Genomic DNA, 21,597 nt, shown 5'->3' with positions numbered 1-21,597 from the left:
CATTGTCATAAATTTGTAAACATTTAAATCACAGTTCAGTAAATATTTTACTAGTTTTAACTGTCACTTGACCAATCCCTCTCTTTCATACAAGTGTCATATACAGATATACAGATATACAATGTAAAGATAAAGTGTGTCATTGAAAGGTGGCTACCTTCTACTTTGGTGCTGATCAGGAACTAGGAAAACAACGTAGTGATGAGCCAAACTGAGTTTTGTGTGGATCTGGCCTTCGATAAAATGGAGCCATCAGTGAAAACCTGTCAGCTTTGGTCGGGAAAAGGGCAGCACAGTGGCACGATGGTAGCACTGCAGTCTCACGGCGCTGTGGTCCCAGGTTCGATGCCGGCTCTGGGTCACTGTCCATGTGGAGTTTGCACATTCTCCCCGTGTTTGCGTGGGTTTCGCCCCCACAATCAAAGATGTGCAAGGTAGGTGAAGTGAACACGCTAAATTGCCCTTAATTAGAGAAAAATGAATTGGGTACTCTAAATTTTAAAAAAAAGGCTTTGGTCGGGAATATGACATCTTTGATCTGTACTGACAACATATTTCGAATTAGATTGTTCATATCGTGAGATTTTAGTCGCGAACCTGTGTAAGTTCACAAATAAATAGACCATACCTTTAGAACAGTTTAGCCTTTAAATTTTTAAAATATTTTTGTTGGAATTCTAGAGGATTTTCAACATGTTCAGAAATTTAAAATCAAATTACCATATGCGAATTGAAATGAAATGAAAATCGCTTATTGTCATAAGTAGGCTTCAAATGAAGTTACTGTGAAAAGCCCCTAGTCGCCACATTCCGGCGCCTGTTCAGGGAGGCTGGTATGGGAATTGAACCGTGCTGCTGGCCTGCCTTGGTCTGCTTTAAAAGCCAGCGATTTAGCCCAGTGCTTAACCAGAATTGAGTGAGAAACCGCAACTGTAGCTTCATAAAAATAATTTACCAGCACAAATATAGTCACATGGTAGGCCAGAAAGCATGTTGAGGCCTCCACCTTTGTCAAACCAGGCTTGAAGCTTAAAGCAGCTGAACAGTTTTTTTTGATAGCTTCCCCATTTATTCCAGCTGTTTGACTAATGTCATATCTGACCCCAGTCGGTCCAAATCTATGTCATCGGGATAATGGAAGCTTTTTTGAACCACACTGCATGGCTTGGCAATTTGATCTCAGCCACAGGAGATTCAAGCTCCAGTTATTTACCTCCCTGTTAGGAAGCAGTTAAACTCTTTAACAGTCATGGCAGCAACATTGATATTGGTAACAACAAAAGCACAATAGCACCTTTATCATCGTGAAAAGTCTCGAGTATCAAAACAAAGTATGATATCAAGCCACATAAGAAGATATTCGATCAGATGACTAAAAAGATCAGGGGTACTTTTTTTTTTAAATGCCTTAAAGGAGGAAAGTGAAGTGGAGAGGCAGAGAGGGGCAGGATAGGAATTCCAGAGCTCTGCGTGGAGGCAATTGAAGGCACGGCCCTTCACCTGTGGTGAAACAACTATAATTTGAAATGCATAAGATTATCAAAACAGCAAATATATAATTTTTTTATTGTCTCATTCCAATATGGGTTGTGATTCCTCACATGGGAAGTGAATGTTGCCCTATTTCTGTCCTTGAAACGAGTTACAGCCAATTGCTGTTTTAAAGTGCTCACAAAATGCCCCAGAATGGAGATGGATGCAACCACATTCCCTCTAGTAATGTTGTAAGAACATGGGAATGAGGAACAGGAATAGGCCATTCGGCTCGTCGCGCCTGCTCCGCCATCCGAAGAGATCATGATTGATCTGGCTGGGCTCTCAACGCCACTTTCCTGTCTGCTCCCCATAACCCTTGTGTCTGCCAAAATCTATACAACCCAGCTGTGAATAAATTCAGCGACCCAGCCCCCACTGCTTTCTGAGGAAGAGAATTCCACAGACCAACGGCCCTCTGAGAGAAAAAGAAGCCTCATCTCCATCTTAAAATGGAAACATGTTTAAGCTAAGAGATTTAGACTGTTTTCAAGGGCAATTAGGGATGGCAACAAATGCTGGCCGTGCGACATCACATGGAAGGAAAAAAAAATAAAAGACCTGGGGCGGAATTCTCCACAGGGGGGCGAATTCGTGAAGGCCGTTGTGAACTCGGCCGAGGTTCACGACGGCCTCGGAGCCCGCTCCCCGCACCTAATTCACCCCCACCCAGGGGGCTAGGTGCGGGCCTCCGCCTTTCTCGGCAGCAACCTCGTCGCGCCGAGAATACGCGCGTCCGGCTCATTTATTAAATCATCCGCGGGTTGCCGGTTCCAACCCGTGCATGCGCGGATGACTTCATCGCGCAGACGGCACGAACCCGCGCATGCGCGGTGGCCGTCTTTCTCCTCAGCCGCCTGGCAAGATATGGCGGCTTGATCTTGCCAGGCGGCGGAGGGGAAAGAGTGCGTCCATTTTGGACGCTGGCCCGACAATCGGTGGGCACCGATCGCGGGCCTGTCCCCTCCCGAGCACAGTCGTGGTGCTCCCGTCTCAATCGGGCCCCTAGATGCCCCGAACGGGCCTGAAGGGCCGGCCGCTCGGCCCATCGGGTTCGGAGAATCGCCGTTCGCCTTGAAAAACGGCGAGCGGTGATTTTTCCGAGCGGTAGGGGGGAGAATCGCGGGGGGGCCCTCCCGTAATTCTCCCACTCCGCGTGGGGAGCGGAGAATTCCGCCCATGAGCTTTCTTGATCCCTGCAAGTGGCGGAGAGCCCTACAGGAAGTAATTGTTCTCAGATGGTTCTGAATTAACAATGAGAGGAAGTGTTTAATTCAGGATTAATTTAACCAATGTCCTGCCTCTCAACCCAGAGTTGTGACCACGCATGTGCAGTTTCTAAACTTCACGCACTAGTTTCATGAACTTCAGAAAGCAGTGCTACATTTTATTGATCCGTATAAACTTACATATTGTGTGTCTGGTGCAGATATATAATATTTAGAAAGTTATAAAATTGGAGGGTATTAGTGGAGAAAAAACAATTGGCAGCAAAGTCAAACCAGTGGCAAAGTTTGCATTTATTTTCCTTGACCTGTTTTACCACATCAGCTTCATGTAGCTTTTCTAACAGGTAAATTTGAAGGCAGTTCAGTTTAATTTCTCTAATAATATTGAGCCCCTCGGATTTAAACAGCGTTTTAAAATCCATGAGAAAACAGTACTAATTAGAGTTTCATATTGTATGACTTTTGTTTGAGTCACAGAGCCAGACTTTAGACGAAAGTTGTATTTGTGTAACTAGATCTGTTTTTGCACTTGAACTGCTGTACCTTTTACCGGAGTGGACAGTTTTGATTCTGTTGAAATCATTGATGAACAAAGAGCCAGCAATGACATCACTCAAGGTGAGACTTAAAGCCATGATGTTGGGATTAAGAGACCCATTATCCAGCAGCTGTGTTAATTGGGCTGTTCAATAGCTTGATGTGATGCACCTAGTGTGTAGGTGAAGAGAGCATATTTTCCGCATTTATGTGCTGCTTTGCTTCTCATTTTCAATTTGCAAGTCTGCCTAGCAACAGTCCGAGAAAGGAAGCCAAATGTGCAAATCTCTCCCTGCCAGTATACCAGATCCCTGCGTCAGCACTCCCTCGGCTGTCATGGTGACACAAGGAAACTGGCTTCCTCACAGCCCAGGCTAAAACTTCAGAGGAACGTCAGAAGATTTGACCTCTAGACATGAATGTGCAGACTCACCGGCATGTGCACATGTGCTGCCATTCATGAGATGAACTCCCAGCTATGGGCAAAATAGCATACAGCCATGTGTATACATCTGGAGAGTTGAAGGCTAAGGAAATAAACCCTGACAAAATTTGGAGTGGATCCCAAAGATGTCTAATTATGGTGTCTTTCCAGCAACTCCTGAAACAAAGCCAATCCCAAATGTGATTTGCTTTCCTTTGGACTCCACCAGGTTGGTAAACAGGGGGGACCTTCACATTTGAACAGGCCAGGGTCTGCTTAAATTTTGCCGATGCTTGCACCGAGGCGAGGAAGCTCCAGTTTCAATGCAGAGTGTTAACACAACACAGGAGAAGGCAGTTACAAGTGCTAAGTCCAACTTGATTGAGAAGGAAAATGGATACAATGACCTGTCTTCTCCAGTTGAGGGTGCATCTTGTCCCACTGGTCTGCCACCAGCCATCTCAAGTTAGTCATCTGCTGACTAGTTAGATCCTGATCCGCCACAGTCCATCTACTTCAATGGGTTCTTGAATCTTAGAATCTCAGCTCAACAATTGAGCGATTGCACCAGGCACAAGTCAGGAGTGTAATGGAATACTCTCCACTTGCTTCAATGATGCCGCACCAACGACACTCGAGAAGCTCAACACCATCCAGGACAAAGCAGCCCGCTGGATTGATAGCCCTTCCACAAAAATTCAGTCCCTCCACCACCAACAAATAGTGGCAGCAGTGTGCATCATCTACAAGATGCAGTGCAGCACCTTCCAAACCCGTGGCCACTGCCATCTAGAAGGACAATGGCAGCAGATACATGGGAACACAACCATCTGGAGGTTCCCTTCCAAGTCACTCGGCATCCTGACTTAGAAATATAATCGCTGTTCCTTCACTGTTGCTGGGTCAAAATCCTGGAACTCCCTCCCGAACAGCACTGTGGATGTACCTACACATCAGGGACTGCAATAGTTCAAGAAGGCAGCTTAGCACCACCTTCTCAAGGGCAACTGGGATGGGCAATAAATGCTGGCCCACCCAGTGAAGCGCACATCCCATCAATTTATTTTTTTAAAGGGCACAAGCAAATGATGAGGAAACTTTTGCCAACTCGATTAACAAACTGGAATGCCAGGACCATGTGCATATTCCTCACAGCGACTTTCAGCTGGTTGAGAATACATGCAAAGCAGCTGTGATTGACATGGAACTTGACTGACTGAACATTGACAATGCTGCCGTACAAGGGACCAGGTGAGTGGAGAGCAAATCACTGAAAGGAAAACATTTTACATGTTCATTTGGCAGGGCAAAAGTTTTGGAGGAAAGGTGTGAGCGAAGTGAAGGCATTGTTGTTAGGAGCTTGCTACTTTCGATGGTGGAACAGCCCACAAATTGTTCAGAACGTGGTCTCTCCATCTGTTTATGAACTCAAACAAGGCCAGTTAACATGATGCATATTCACACTTTAATGCTGTTCTTCACTCCAGAGGTAAGAGACCAGCTCTGAGAGTAACTTGACACTGCTATCAGTGGAATCCCAAAATCAGAACATCTTTATGTACTGGGGGATTCCAGCACGGGAGTGGGCACAAGCCATGAGGCATGGCCCTTCTGCCTCAACATTGTGGCCTGGGAAAGATAAATCGGAACAGGAAAAAAAATTCTTCAGCTTTGCTGCTTTAATGGCAAACCATGCCATAAAGTGTTCTGAAGAATCCAAGATAAGGGAATTGGCAGCAGTTGGATTTGCTCATCATCCAGACATTATTGTGAACAACATTTCTTCAGGAAGCAAAGTGTTGTACACACCCCTGTCTGCATCAATGGTGCTGTGGTAGAGATGGTTGATAGCTTCAAATTCCTAGGTGTGCACATCACCAACAATCTGTCCTGGTCCACCCACGTCGACGCTACGACCAAGAAAGCACAACAGTGCCTATACTTTTTCAGGAAACTAAGGAAATTCAGCATGTCCATATTGACTCTTAGCAATTTTTACAGATGCACATGGAAAGCATCCTATCTGGCTGCATCACAGCTTGGTACGGCAGTTGCTTAGCCAAAGACTGTAAGAAACTACAGAGAGTTGAGAACACAGCCCCGTCCATCACATGAACCCGCCACCATCCATTGGCTCTCTTCACCTCCTGCTGCCTTGGGAAAGTGGGTAGCATAATCAAAGACCCCTCCCACCCAGGTTATTCTCTCTTTCCCCCACCTCTTCCATCGAGCATGAGATATAAAAGTTTGAGAACACGCACTAACAGATTCAAAAACAGGTTGTTCCCTGCTGTTACCAGACTCCTGACCCTCTTATGGACTGAACTATTCGCTCTACGGATCTTCTCTACTCTTGTTAACACCACACTCTGTGTGCTTCACCCAATGTCTATGTTTATGTATTTACTTTGTGTATTTATCATAAGTCCTATGTTTTTTCATGCATGGGATGATCTGCCTGGACTGTACACAGAACAATACTTCTCACTCTACCTCAGTACACGTGATAAATCTAATATCTAACCAGAGTGCTGACAATCATAGAATTTACAGTGCAGAAGGAGGCCATTCAGCCCATCGAGTCTGCACCGGCTCTTGGAAAGAACACCCTACCCAAGCCCACACCCCCACCCTATCCCTGTAACCCAGAAACCCAAGGGCATTTTGGACACTCAGGGCAATTTAGCATGGCCAATCCACCTAACCTGCACATCTGTGGACTGTGGGAGGAAACCGGAGCACCCGGAGGACACCCACGCACACACGGGGAGAATGTGCAGACTCCGCACAGACAGTGACCGAAGCCGGGAATCGAACCTGGGACCCTGGAGCTGTGAAGTAATTGTGCTAACCACTATACTACCGTGCTGCGCGATCGCAACAACTGTAAAGCATTGTGGGGAAAATATTGGCCCAAATGGCCCTTGTCACACAGTAGATCCTGGCTGAATGCATCTACTATGAATCCCAGTCTGGTTTCAGGTGCTACTATGATGCGGATCACTCCCTGATGTGCACCAGGGTTATGATGCAATTGTTGAAGCTTTTTTATTCAAAAGCAGAAATACCGTCCTCGTTTCAATATCAGATATTCTGCCTCCCGAGATAAAAACTGACAGTCCCTCAACCTGATTGAATAGGCCCACGCAGACATTCCCACATACAGTGCAGAAGAGGGCAGCACGGTAGCATAGTGGTTAGCACAAATGCTTCACAGCTCCAGGGTCCCAGGTTCGATTCCCGGCTTGGGTCACTGTCTGTGTGGAGTTTGCACATCCTCCCCGTGTGTGCGTGGGTTTCCTCCGGGTGCTCCGGTTTCCTCCCACAGTCCGAAGATGTGCAGGTTAGGTGGATTGGTCATGCTAAATTTCCCTTAGGGTCCAAATTGCCCTTAGTGTTAGGTGGGGTTACTGGGTTATGGGGATAGGGTGGAGGTATGGGCTTGGGTAGGGTGCTCTTTCCAAGAGCTGGTGCAGACTCGATGGGCCGAATGGCCTCCTTCTGCACTGTAAATTCTATAAAAATTCTATGAAGTGGAACACACTTTGTGGCACCATTTATATTCTCAAAGTATGGGAATCAAGACTGGAAAAATGCTGGCTAGTTCGAGGCTAATATCATTTTGATGAACCTGTCATGAAACCTAAGCAGTCCACTCTCATTAATCACAAGAGATATCGGAGCTAGAAGTCTCTGAATACACGAAGGGCTGCTTGAAGTAAAATCTGACAGACTTGCTCGGCATTGCACCTATGATGACTGGTTACAACTTTGCCATAATGTTCAGAGGTCCTTCAACACTGAGAATGCTCATGGCATATATGAAGGGATCAAAACGGCAACAGTTCAATCGGCAAAAAAAATTATTTGATTGAAAACAAAAGCAGGAGAGATCATCAAAGGCTGCAATAAACATCTGGAGAGATGGGTGGAACACTACCTTCAGTATTCTAGGGAAAGCACTGTGCTCTAGTCAACATGAAAAATCTGGCTGACATAGCAGAGCTGAATATTGAACACATATGGAGTAGCTCAGCAAAGCTATTGATTTGCTTGTGCCGGGTACTGATGCTATACCGCCTGAATTCATCAAGCACAGGAACTGACACTCCAGCATATGCACAAGCCTCTCTGTCTCTGTTGGAGGGATGGAACAGTGCCCCTGTACATGCGTGATGCAAAAATTGTGACACTGTACAAGAATAAGGGCAACTGCAGCGATCGCAATAACTGTAGAGCATTGTGGGGAAAATGTTTGCCCAAATGGCCCTTGTCAGACAGTAGAGCCTGACTGAATGCATCTACTACGAATCCCAGTGTGGTTTCAGAACGGGAAGATTGATATGATCTTTACAGTCCTGCAGCTCAAAGAGAAATGCCGTGAACAAAGGAGACCACTATGTATTGCCTTCATTGATCTCACCAAGGCATTCAACCATGTGAGCAGACGCAGTCTGTGTTAGCTGCTGAAGAAAAATTGGCTTCCAATTAGCTGCTCAATGTGATCTCTTTTCTGTGACAACATGGTAAGCAGGATCGGCTATGACGGATGACGGGGTAACATCAGAATCCTATGATGCCGAAAAAGGGCAGTGAGATCAAACGGGGCTTTTTTCTGGCACCGGAACACTTTGTGACATATTCTTCTCTTTGCTGCTGTCATATGCCTTCAGGTCATCTCTAAGGGTGTCTGCTTACAAACCATAACTGTCAAAAAATTGTTCAGCCTTGCTTACCTAAGGTCTAAGGCAAAGGTGTGCCAAGTTCTCATCAGAGCGTTGCTCTAAGCTGATGATGCTGCACTAACATTCCATACCCAAGAACATCTGCAGCAACAAATAGACTGACTCTCTCACGCCTGTAAAGAGTTTGGTTTGGCCACCAGGAAGACCTCTCAGGAAGACAAATGTCATGGTCCAGGATGTTATCACACCGCCATCTATCAGCAATGACAAAGTGACGCCTGAGGCTTTTGATAACTTCACATATTGAGGAACCACAATTACCAGCAATCTAACTTGAAGCTGAAATCAACAAGCGCATCACAAAAGCTGCAGCTGTTATCTGCAAGCTGAGTAAGAGTGTTTCTTCACAACCAAAACTCTGCAGCCCAGGCAATATCCTAGTAAATCTCCTCTGCACTTTCCAGTGCTATCACATCCCTCCTATAATGTGGATTCCAGAACTGCACACAATACTCTAGCTGTGACCTAATCAACATTTTATACAGTTCCAACATAACCTCCCTACTCTTAAACTCCATGCCTCAGCTACTAAAGGCAAGTATGTTATGCCTTCTTGACCACCGTATCCACCTATCCTGCTACCTTCAGGGACTAGTGCACCTGCACACCTGTGCACATGCACACCAAGGTTCCTCTGATCCCCAGTGCTTCCCAGGGTCCTGCCGTTCATCATGTATTCCCTTGCCTTGTTTGTCCTGCCCAAGTGCATCACCTCGCACTTCTCCGGATTGAATTCTATTTGCCACTGATCAGCCCATCTGACCTGCCCGCCTACATCCTCCTGTCATCTAAGGCTATCCTACTCACTATTTGTCACCCCACCAATTTTCGTATCATCTGCGAAATTGCTGATCAACCCTCCAACATTCATTTCTAAATCATTTATATGAACCGCAAGGGTCCCAACACTGAGCCCTGCAGACCCCACTGGACAGAAGTTTCCATTCAGGGAAACACCCCTCGACTATCACCCACTTATTGGTCTAGTCGCTACCAGTGTCTTATTTAGTGTATTGATACCAATGCATTATAGGAAAATATCACATCAACCTGTACAGTTTGATGTTATCCATCATGCTTCTTGTAAGCTACCTTAACCTCATAACCTCAAGATACTGCACTACTGGTTGAATAAACTTGGTTTGTTCTCACTGGAACGAAGGAGGTTGAGCAGCGACCTCGTAGAGGTCTACAAAACTATGAGGGGCATAGACAGAGTGGATAGTCAGAGACTTTATCCCAGGGTAGAGGCGTCAATTACTAGGGGCATAGGTTTAAGGTGCGAGGGGCAAGGTTTAGAGGCGATGTACGATGCAAGTTTTTTTACACAGAGTAGTGGGTGCCTGGAACCCGCTGCTGGTGGAGGTGGTGGAAGCAGGGACGATAGTGATGTTTAAGGGATATCTTGACAAATACATGAATAGGATGGGAATAGAGGGATACGGACTCCGGAAGTGTAGAAGATTTTAGTTTAGATGGGCAGCATGGTCGGCGCAGGCTTGGAAGACCGAAGGATCTGTTCCTGTGCTGTACTTTTCTTTGTTCTTTGTTGGTGACGACCAGTACTTGAGTGTTGCAAGTGGTAGTGTTGTACAAGATGTAAATAGCATTGAGCCTTTTGGTGAACAAAAACAACAGCATCCATTGTTTGGCACCTTTAATAGAGGGAAAATGTCCTCATGCAACTTGCATGTGTAGCAACAGGGAAGACTTTGTGAGCTACATTCTTGAATGAAGGCGAAGCATGGCGATGTGGAGGTGGGATTCTGTAAATATAAGTGTATAAGCTATATTAATTGATTTAACCTTGACAATATTATACTTCCCTAATAACCATTTTGATTCTTTCCCATATAAAGGTCAAAATCCCGACAGCATGCTTATGGGAACAGGCATGAAGGCAAATGGTGCTACAGTAGCACCTGAAGATGCAGAGCCACGGCTTCATTGTTACTGCTCTGGTCACTGTGCAACTGATGAAGCAAATAATACATGCAAGTAAGTTACTGCACTGGCAATTACCTGTGGGCGAAGAGCACACGATCACTTTTCACATGTAAAGCTGTATGCAAAACAGTAAGAAAGATGATTTTGTCATGAACATTGTGCATTGTTCCTTTCAGAGTTTTCATCTTTTTTGTATCATTATTGATGTTTAGGTAGGGAACATTAAAATGTTACTGTCCTCCACCACAAAGCCCATTACTTACACATTTAGAAATATAAGTTGAAACTTCTTGCTTCAAGAATCGTGAAACGCTATGCAGTGTTAATCAAGTGGAAAATGGAGCAATTAAGCTTTTATCTCAGCAGATCCTTTTAGCCACACATTTCAATGGATTGTCTGTGGTTTCTTTGGCACAACATTTTTTTGGGGGAAAATGCTTTTCATTGAGTTTTCATATTTTACATCAAACAAATTATACATTATCAGGAAAAAAAGTGCAATAACCAACGTGTATATTTACAAGCGAGCATCTTCATAACGACTGTGACCACGACTCAACTTTAACCGGCATATATATTTTACATTCCCCAATATGGCCCAGGCACTCATATACAAGCATAGAACATACAGTGCAGAAGGAGGCCATTCGGCCCATCGAGTCTGCACCGACCCACTTAAGCCCTGACAATAAGCGATTTTCATTTCATTTCATTTCCACCCTATCTCCGTAACCCAATAACCCCTCCTAACCTTTTTTGTCACGAAGGGCAATTTATCATTGCCAATCCACCTAACCTGCACGTCTTTGGACTGTGGGAGGAAACCGGAGCACCCGGAGGAAACCCACGCAGACACTGGGAGAATGTGTAGACTCCGCACAGACAGTGACCCAGCCGGGAATCAAACCTGGGACCCTGGCACTGTGAAGCCACAGTGCTATCAACTTGTGCTACCATGCTGCCCTAATACATTTATATGCAATTTGGTTTGGGCCTTAGCTTGCCATCGGGCCAGCAGTTGCGGCTCCTACTTGTACCTCGCGTTCCTTTTTGTCTTCGCCCATCCCCCCTCTTTGGCACAACTTTTACTGAACTGAAAATGTACTGCTACCTCAACTTCGATAAGTGGTGTTGAATATTTCTATTGTCACAAGCCAGTTTTTGCCCCTTTAGAGAAAGGGTTTCCAGAATTAAATGAAAGTGCCTTCTCTGTGGCAGTGAGTTTCATTTTAGTAATGTAAAATGACATTTATTATTTTAAATTTAAGAAAAATAGTGGTGGGGTGAGTTAAGGCGCTTAAGTGGCCATCAATTGGCAGCTCCCCCCCCCCCCCCAAAAAAGTCAGAGATGGGTAGGTAGCCAGCACACAGCTCACGCACTACATTTTACTCATCCCACACACACACCATGCGTGCGCACACAAATCTACCTTCAAACATGCCAGTGGGGAACCATAAAATTCCACCCTAAATTCTTCAGTGGATCGCACTCTCCACATGCTGGAGAAGTTTTCAGACCTGCATTATGGATCTTTGTACATGTTTGTTTTCTTGTCGCAGACCCTCTTAAAATACTCCCCGCCTGCACTACCAACCTAACTCTGTTAATCATCTTGACTAATATCTCACATTTTATAATGCAGAACAAATGGAAACTGTTTTGCTATCATCGAAGAGGATGAAAATGGGGAAATTACTCATGGCTCTGGCTGCATGAGATTAGAAGGAGCAGATTTCCAGTGCAAGGTGAGAGCAACATTGTAAAGTAAGGATCTTGATCTCTAATGTTATTATAATATCAATCACCTTTCCACTTCAATTTTGGATAAGATGAAAGCTATGCTTTTCTTTACTTGTTCATGTGATTTAGGCATTGCTGAGGAGGCCAACAATTATTTTTTTTATCCCCAATTGTCCTTGGTCACTATCCATGTGGAGTTTGCACATTCTCCCCGTGTCTGCGTGGGTTTCACCCCCACAACCCAAAAATGTGCAGGTTAGGTGGATTGGCCACGCTAAATTGCCCCTTAATTGGGGGGAAAAAAAATAATTGGCTACTCTAAATTTATTTTTTTAAATCTTGGAGGGAACTCACAAGTGGTAGTGGTCCCATGCACCTGCAGCCCTTATTCTTCTAGGTAAAAGAGGTCACAGGCTGGGATGTGCTGATTGAAGCATCCTTGGCACGTTGCTGCAAATGGTACACACCAGTGGTGGAGCAAGTGAATGCTAAAGATGATGAATGGGGTGCAAATCAAATAAACTACTTTGTTTTTGGTGGCCTTGAGCTTCTTAAATGCTGTTGAAGATGGAATCATCCAGACAATGGGGAGTATTCCATCCCGTTTGTAGATGGCAGAGCTGCTTTGGGGAGTCAAGAGGTGAATCACTCATTGCCAAATACCCAGCCTCTGACCTACTATTGTAGCCACAGCATTTATGTGGCTCATCCTGTTGAGCTTCTGTGGTAACCCCAGGATGATAATGGTGGATGATTCAGCATTGATAATGCCATTGGACATCAAGGGAAAGTGGTTTTCAAACTTGTAGGAAATTGTCATCGCCGAGCACTTTTGTGGCATCATGTTACTTGCCACTTATCAGCATAAGTTTGTATGTGGTACAGTTCTTTGATAACTCAATTGTATATCTGCAAGAAAATAGGTTTGTAGGTCTATTTGTTTTCAATTTGCCTTTTAAGTTAATACAAGATTGAAAGTGTTCCACCTGTGCCATATTTTAGAGAGCGAGCATGTTTGTATCGAGTTGGTCTAATCTGATGCAGATCATTATTTAGTATTTTCATTGTTTACTATTCTGCTTAAGTCACGTTTTACCTTTCATAGTATTTCTAATTGAAAAGCAGACGTTATTCATCAAAAGGTCACCAAATGTTATCTCTGCTGTCTCCACAGATATTGTCAAATCTGCTGAGTATTTCCAGCATTTACTGTTTTTATTTCCAATTATCGTTCAATCAGTTGTCTACACATCATCCAGAATATTGGACTAATCTATTTTTGTCACCTCAAACTTCTCCCCAAATTTATAATCAATCTTTTGTATTTTGGCATGCGAGTATAATAAATTTACCAACCCATTAATGCAGGCGGATGCTTACGATTAAGTATGGTAGCACAGTAGTTACATTACTAGAGGCCTGGAAAATGATCTGGAGACATGAGACCAAGTCCCACCGCGGCAGCTGGGGAATTTAAATTCAGTTAGCTAAATAAATCTGAAATAGCAAGCCTATATCAGTAACGGTGAGAATATAATTACAAGATTGTCGTAAAAATACATCTGGATTGCTGATGTTCTTTCAGGAAGAGAATCTGCCATCCTTATCCATTCTGGCCTTTTTGTGACTGCAGACCTTTAGCAATGTGGTTGACTCTTCACCATGCCTGCTAAGATCTCAGTTCTTAAGAAGGCAATTCACCACCATTATGATCTCCAATAACTTTTGAAAAGGGATTTGAAGTTCCAGTCATTAGCTGAAAGAATGACACGAGTTCACATTTAAAAACCTTTACTGCAACAAATGACTAAAAATACTATGACTAAACACACTTTAGCAGACAAATTGTCACTATAGCCGACAGAAAGTGACATTCTCCTTGTATACTTAACGTCCAGTTCACTCTCCAGGGACTCGCAGTCCTTTTAAAAGCAATCCACAGTTGTTCCCATCTTCCAATGAGTTTCCATTCCCCATTTTGTCGATTAGTAACTTTGAGTGATCATCTCCTGGCGCTTTCCACAATTTTCAGAGAATTCCATAAATCCACCATCAGCAGTTAAGCCTGTTCAGATGATTAATCCTCCCTTTCGCCATGTCCAGACAAATCTCTCAATGTTTGGATGGCTGCAGAGTGCATCTCTTCTATTAGAGACTGTCTTCCTCCCATATCTGGCTGTGGTAGCTTACAAAGCCAAATCTTTCTTTCTATGGAATATACAGAACTGCTGTGAGAATCATTGTTTTATGGAGAGCTTGTAACCTGATTTCAAACATGGCTTCCTCTGCCCTCTTTTCAATGGCAACGTGAATTACATTAACCTTGCATCCAGATGGAGCTGCTGGTTAGTTACAATAAAAGCAAAATACTGCAGATGCTGGAAATCTGAAATGTAAACAGAAAATTCAGGAAAAACTCAGGAATGGCAGCATCTGTTGGAGAGAGAAACAGAACTAATGTTTCAAGTCCAGACGACTCTTCAGAGCTCTTGAAGAAGAGTCGTACATGCTGATCAGCTATTGTTGACCGCAACTCACTTTTATCTTAAACGTTTACAGCACAATTGTTTACAACCTGATGCTTGCAGCACCTTTCTGCAACTTTGGGAAACTCATTTTAAGCTCATCCACATTAAGATCCCAATCCTGTGCAGAAGTACAGAACGTATCTCCCAATGAATTGCTATTTACTGAACTAACTATTCCCTTTTTAGTACCCAATTTTTTTTTCCAATTTAAGGGGCAGTTTCGCCTACCAAATCCACCTACCCGACACATCTTTTTGGGTTGTAGGTGTGAGACCTGTGCAGATGGGGAGAATGTGCAAACTCCACAGGGGGCCGGGATCAAACCCAGGTTCTCGTCGCCATGAGGCATCAGTGCTAACCACTACACTACCATGCTGCTCTCTGAACCAACTATTCCAATAGCAGATGAAAAATTAAAGTTTTCGACTAGAATAGGAGAATCTTTTTGTGTAACTTCCTTTCTTTTATTTGTTCATGGAATGTGGGCTTCACCTGCAAGGCCAGCAAATATTTCCCATACCTTGTTGGTGATAAGCTGCCACCTTGAACCGCTGCATTCCACGTGGTATCGGTACACCCACAATGCTTATTAGGTGCCAGGATTTTGACCCAGCGACAGTGAACTGCCGATGATATATTTACAAGTCATGATGGTGTGAAACTTGGGGAAATTTGCTGATAGTGTTATTCCCGTTCTCCTGCTAACTTTGTCCTTCTAGGTGGTAGAGGATGTGGGTTTATAAGATGCTGTGGAAGGAATCTTGATGAGTTGCTGCAATGCATCTTGTGGATGATAAGCATGCTGCCACTATGCTGGTGGAGGGAGTGCTGATGAAGCAAAATGCTTTGCCCTTAGTCAAACTCTAATAAAAACAAAATTCTATTCCCAGGTACTGTGCAGGTAGCATTCCTTACTGCTTAATTATACTTTGAATTTACTCTGTTTCATATTTATAGCTTTTTGTTTTTGATTTGCTAAGTAGAATGAAATCTTTGAACTCGATTTTCAGAAAGCTGTTTCGCAGATGAGTTTCATAACTATGAACAATGTATATTTCTCAGTGGCATAGATGAGGAAGATAAATCTGTTCCACGTGCAAATGAAATTATCCATTTTGAAATCATTAATAGATATGCAAGGTTTGAATGATAAGGGCACGGCTGATAAACACTGGGTATCGAAATCCTAGAAAGGAAACTTGGAATGCCTGCTCTCAACTGTACTTTGAGTATAATGTGAGGATCAGTGAAGGATGTCTCAGATGTTTTGATGATTTTAAACAAAATAAATGTTCATTAAACAGTAAAACACACAAGAAAATCAATTTAAAAAAACACCCTTAAATTAAAGGCTATACACAGTATCTTTAAATCTTCCCAGTTCCAAATCCCTCGCTTTTTCTAACCTCAAGAGTTAAACCTCCCCAAGCAACATCCCATAGTTTTTAAACCTATAAGCAAAAACCAGCAACAGTTACCACACTAGGCACCTATATCTTTTGGGGTTTCTTCTAGCTTAGGATGGAGACAATTGGTTTGTAAACAGGCTTTCTCCAAGCACAGCATGTTGGGGGTTGACCCAGCTTCTTGCTGTGGGCTGCAGTCTCAAAACAGCTCCCTTGCACAGGGTTCAACTTGCATCTGATGTACTGGTTTTGCCTTTAATCTTCCCTTACTGAACTAACCTTCTCAGAAGTCACTCTTAATTACTTTTGTTACGTGAGTTTACCTTCTAGATTGTAAGTATGAAATTCACCGCGTTTCCTCTTTTGAACTTTTACTTTATTGTATTTGCTTTAACTTTTGGCACTCTATTCTCCATTATTACCAACTTGCCTTAGGTAAACATCCAGTTACAGTATTGCTAGGCTAATCAGCATTTCATAACCCTAGTTCCATTACCATTTTAAAATAGATGGCTCTCCATTAAACTTAGAACCACCATACCACGTTCCCAATTATTGGATTTCTTGTTTTTTCATTTGGTCGCCATTTCCTATCAATGCTGGTTTAGCTCAGTGGGCTGGACAGTTGGTTCGGGCAGCACGGTACCATAGTGGTTGCTTCACAGCTCCAGATTCAATTCCAGGCTTGGGTCACTGTCTGTGCGGAGTCTGCACATTCTCCCCATGCCTGCGTGGGTTTCTTCCGGGTGCTCCGGTTTCTTACCACAGTCCAAAGATGTGCGGGCTAGGTAGATTGGTCATGCTAAATTGCCCTTCATGTCCAAAAAGGTTAAGATGGGGTTACTGGGTTACAGGGATAAAGTAAAGACGTGGGCTTGAGTAGGGTGGTCTTTGTAAGGGCCGCTGCAGACTCGATGGGCCGAATGGCCTCCTTCTGCACTGTAAATTCTATGATTCTACGAGCAATAAACATCTATCTGCCTGCCAAATAGTTCCTTGCCTGGGTACTGTATTGAGGTTTTTGAATTTAATACTGGAGACTTTTCTTAATACTTTTGAGTTAGCTTAGTTTCTGAAATTGGCAGATGGCAGTTTTCAGCCAATTTGATTCACTCCACACAATAGCAAGAAATCATGAAGGCACGGTACACAGAGAAGGCCTTGGGCCCTATTAACATCCCAGTTGTAGTAATGAAGACGTGCTTCAGAACTAGCCACATCCCTAGTCAAACTGTTACAGCGCAGCACAAACACTGCACAATATGGAAATTGTCATGGCATGTTCCATCCACAAAAAACAGAAAAAGCCCAATCCATTGTAAGCTTAGTCAAAAGGACAAAGGAAGCAGACGACAGGTCTAGGCATCTAAAAACTGACAAAAGCCCTTGAGGAGTATAGTAAAAGTAGGAAGGAACTTAAATGTGGAATTGGGCGGGCTAAAAGGGGCCATGAAATGTCTTTAGCAAGCATGGTCAAGGAGAATCCCAAGGCTTTTAATGCATATATTAGGAGCAAGAGAAAAAGTAGACCCACTCAAGGGCAATGGAAGGAAGTTTTACATGGAACCACAGGAAGTGGATGTAATTCTTAGAGTACCTTGTATCAGTATAAACCAGGAAAAAGGACATGACGAATGTTGAGGTCAGGGAACGCTCTTGAGAAGATAAAAAATCAAAGAGGAAGCGTTGAGTATCCTAAATTGCATTAAGGTAGACCAGTCCCGGGTCTATCCCAGGCAAGGAGGCAAGGGGAGAAATAGCTGGGGCCTTAACAGACATCTTCACATCCTCTTTGACCATTGCCGAGGTTCCAGAGGACGGGAGAATAGCCAATGTTGTTCCCTTGTTTAAGAAAGGAAACCGGGATAATCAAGCAAATTGTAGGCCGGTGAGCCTGACATCAGTGGTGGGGAAGCTTTTGGAAAAGATACTGAGGGACAGGAAATATGCACATTTGGATGAAAATGGACTAGTTAGTGACGGGCAGCAATGTCCAAACCTGATTAGAATAGAAAGGAAAGGAAGGTACTATTTCCCTTAGCAGAGAGGTCAAAGTGTGGAATTAGGCTGGATAGCTGTTTTTGACTGACAGAGGTACAATGGACTGAATGGCGTCCTGCTGTGCCATAACCTTTCTGTGTTTTGCAGCATGTAGCATGGCTTTCTGCATGACTCTTGCATTCCTATTTGATATACCTGTAATAAGTTTATAATCCAGTAATGGAGCTTTTTAAAGTTTTGCCTCAGCTCATGCTCAGAGCAATGGCTTTAGCATTCTCATCTCAAAAAGTTGTGAACTTTGCTTTTAAACAAGATGCCACGTAATCCTCGTTCGGAAAGGCGATTCCGTCCAGTTGCACTCCAAGAAAACAGCATTACAATTAACAGTGCCCACTGAAAAGTACCCCACATAGACTACGCGCACAGCTGGCATAAATTAAGCATTCTTTAAAATAAATGCTATTTAAAAGGAAATCTGGTTATATTGTCCGTCCTCCTGCAATATGAAATTTGCCGTGAAAGTTCACTTTTCAATATCTGAGCTAATCAGCTATATGCTAAGGAATTTCATATTGGACACACTCAGCTGTCCTTTGAATATACTAAACATTGGGATTTTGCATCATTCAAGGCTCCGAGTTTATGCACCCGTAACCATCTGCTTTCCGTCTAATTCTGTGCATTATACAGTCATATAATGTTCCCTGTGATGTTGTACATCACACTGAGTACCACACTGCTATATACTGAACAGCACAACTTCAGTGTAGTACTGAGGAAGTGCTTTATCGTTGGAGGTGCTGTCTCTGCGAAGATAAACTGAGGCTCCAGTCTGCCTGTTCAGATGCAATAACCCATATTACTATTTGACAAAGAGTAGGCTTGTACAAATGTGATCAACATCTATCTTTTAGACAACAGCCTCCAAAAGAGACTGATTAATCATTTATCTCATTTGCTCTTGAAGGATCCCTCTATGCACAATCTGTTATGTTTGCCTAAATAATAACCGTAACCACGTTTCAAAACATTTAATTGCCTTAATATAAATCATAAATTTGATCATCGTACTGTACCGTCTCTTCCCTCACATGGTCGTATTACAACAGCGCCATTCTAGTCTCCCTAGCTCTTCTAATATTATCATCATTGTGTTGGATCTTCCACTCTCAAAAACCTGTGTTCATTTGCACCCTGTACAGCTGAATGGTACACTATCTTTTTACATGTAGTTTGTAAGCTGTCTTCTGACTCTAATCCCCTCCTTCCCAGAACAAGGATAGAGTCCCCCTTGTTCTTATGTTTCACTCCACCAGCCTCCGTATGCAAAGCATAATCCTCCGCCATTTTCACCAACTCCAGCGTGATGCCACGACCAAACACATCTTCCCTTCACTCCCTCTGTCAGCATTCCGCAGAGACCGTTCTCTCCGAGATAATCTAGTCCCCTCCTCCACCATACCTAACACCTTTCCCATCACCCATGGCACCTTCCTCTGCAATCGCAGAAGGTGTAACACCTGCCCCTTTACCTCTTCCATGCTTAACATCCCAGGCTTCTGTTCGTTCGGTTACTTCAAATCAGGTTTGCAGGAACCTTGCAATCATAAGCAGCATCAATTAACCAGTTGCTGTGCTGATATTTTATTGCAACATTATTGGGACAAATAAAAGCCACCCAGATTACTTCCCCACTCCCAACTGTGATAAGGCTGAACCTAGACCCTTCACTATTGTTTGACCCAGCGATGAGAATTTCTGACCCCCGTTTCTGCTACATGACTGCCTACTTCCACCACTAGAACATCACCTGATTCTGCCCGTCTCAGTTCATCTGTACTTCTGTTGTCTCCAGATTCAACTGTTCCAGTGAGCTCCTGGCTAGCTTCCCACCTCGCATCCTCCATGGACTTGGCCTTGTCCAAATCCCTGCTGTCCATACCTTTTTTTAAAATAAATTTAGAGTATCCAATTATTTTTTTCCCCAATTAAGGGCATGACTGTACATACTGTTCTTCAGCCAACCTCTCTTGGTGATAAACTTTTTTTTAAAAAACATTGATATTTCCCTCAGGCACTTAGAATGTGATACCTGTCCACAGCTCAGCCCTGGAACAAGTTGCAGAATAATTTTTTCTTGTTTATATTTTTTTGATTTTTCTTCCTCATCAAGGGATCTGATTAATAGGAATGGAATACTTTTCCACCTTAATGACTCACTTTCAAAAACAAGTGTTGTCAGTTTCTGTGTTTCATAGAGCGTAATGAGTTCCAGGTACCATGCCAAAGAGAAGTTGCTTATATTCCTAGAGTTTTACAGCACAGCAAAAGGCCATTCAGTCCATCGTTTCTGCGCCAGCCATCAAGCACCTATCTATTTTAATCCCATTTTCCAGCACATGGACTGTAACCTTGTATGCTATGATGTTTCAAGTGCTCGTCTAAATGCTTAAATGTTGAGAGGAAATATATATTTTAAAGTGCTGGTTTTCTGTAGGGCTTCATGTTACCTGAAATACACTCTAATATTTCATTAACCTGGTACTGCATCCAATTGGGGTTAAAATTAGGAGGGGCCTGTCTGTATAGACTTTTTGTTGTGTATAAATGTTTGAACCTCAAACTTTGTGTCATTCAGAGAAATGGCAATTACCCTGGCGATAAAGGGCGGCACGGTAGCACAGTGGTTGGTACTGCTGCTTCACAACTCCAGGATCCCAGGTTCAATTCACTGCCACTGTCTGTGCGGAATCTGCACGTTCTCCCAGTGTCTGCGTGGGTTTCCTCCGGGTGCTCCGGTTTGCTCCCACAGTCCAAAGATGTGCAGGTTAGATGGATTGGCATGCTAAATTGCCCCTAGTGTCGAAAAAAGGGTAGGTGGTGTTACTGGGATAGGATGGAAGTGTGGGCTTAAGTGGGCCGGTGTAGATTCGATGGGCCAAATGGCCTCCTTCTGCACCATAAATTTTATGACTCGTGCGCACTTTTTGTGCAATCTCTTTCCAATTCATTTTTAAAGGCACCTACTTTGAATGAATTGCTCTCTCAACACAATAGATTACAGCAAAAGAGGAGATCATTTGGCCATCTTGCCTGTCCCGGCTCCCCTGCAGGTGCAGTTTAGCTAGTCCCACTCCCCTACCTTTTCCCTGTAGCCCTGCAGTTTTCTCTTCAGATAACTATCCAGTTCCCTTTTCAATGTCATGATTGAGTCTGCCTCCATCACATCCCAGGCAGTGCATTTTAGATACTAACTATTGCCTGTGTTTAAAAGAAAGATTTCCCACATTGAGTCTTAGCTTATTTTGCCATTCACCTTAAACAGGTGTCCTCTGATTCCCAAACCTTCTGCCAATTGGGGATGAAAACCTGAAGTAACCCTTCAGGAAGTCAAAACAATAACAGACTGTAATGTATGTTTTATTAACATCATCATGCTAAGCACATCTTTCTAAAATATGGAGTTCTTTTGAATAAATACTTTCATATAACTTTACTCAATTCGC

General features: G+C 43.5%; 1 protein-coding gene across 3 annotated transcripts in view; it reads left to right on the top strand.

Moving 5' to 3' along the window:
• The window catches only part of bmpr1aa (bone morphogenetic protein receptor, type IAa), a 155,591-nt gene that overhangs the window by 99,669 nt on the left and 34,325 nt on the right, over positions 1–21,597 (top strand). For all 3 annotated transcript variants that reach the window (XM_038782693.1, XM_038782694.1, XM_038782695.1), the window contains exons 3-4: positions 10,328–10,466; positions 12,059–12,161. In XM_038782693.1, coding sequence (XP_038638621.1) covers positions 10,328–10,466; positions 12,059–12,161 — 242 coding nt within the window. The remainder of the gene's footprint in view (positions 1–10,327; positions 10,467–12,058; positions 12,162–21,597) is intronic.

This window comes from Scyliorhinus canicula, chromosome 22 (assembly GCF_902713615.1).
Source record: "Scyliorhinus canicula chromosome 22, sScyCan1.1, whole genome shotgun sequence".
Lineage (NCBI taxonomy): Eukaryota > Metazoa > Chordata > Chondrichthyes > Carcharhiniformes > Scyliorhinidae > Scyliorhinus > Scyliorhinus canicula.
This window is presented reverse-complemented; position numbering and strand designations above follow the sequence as displayed.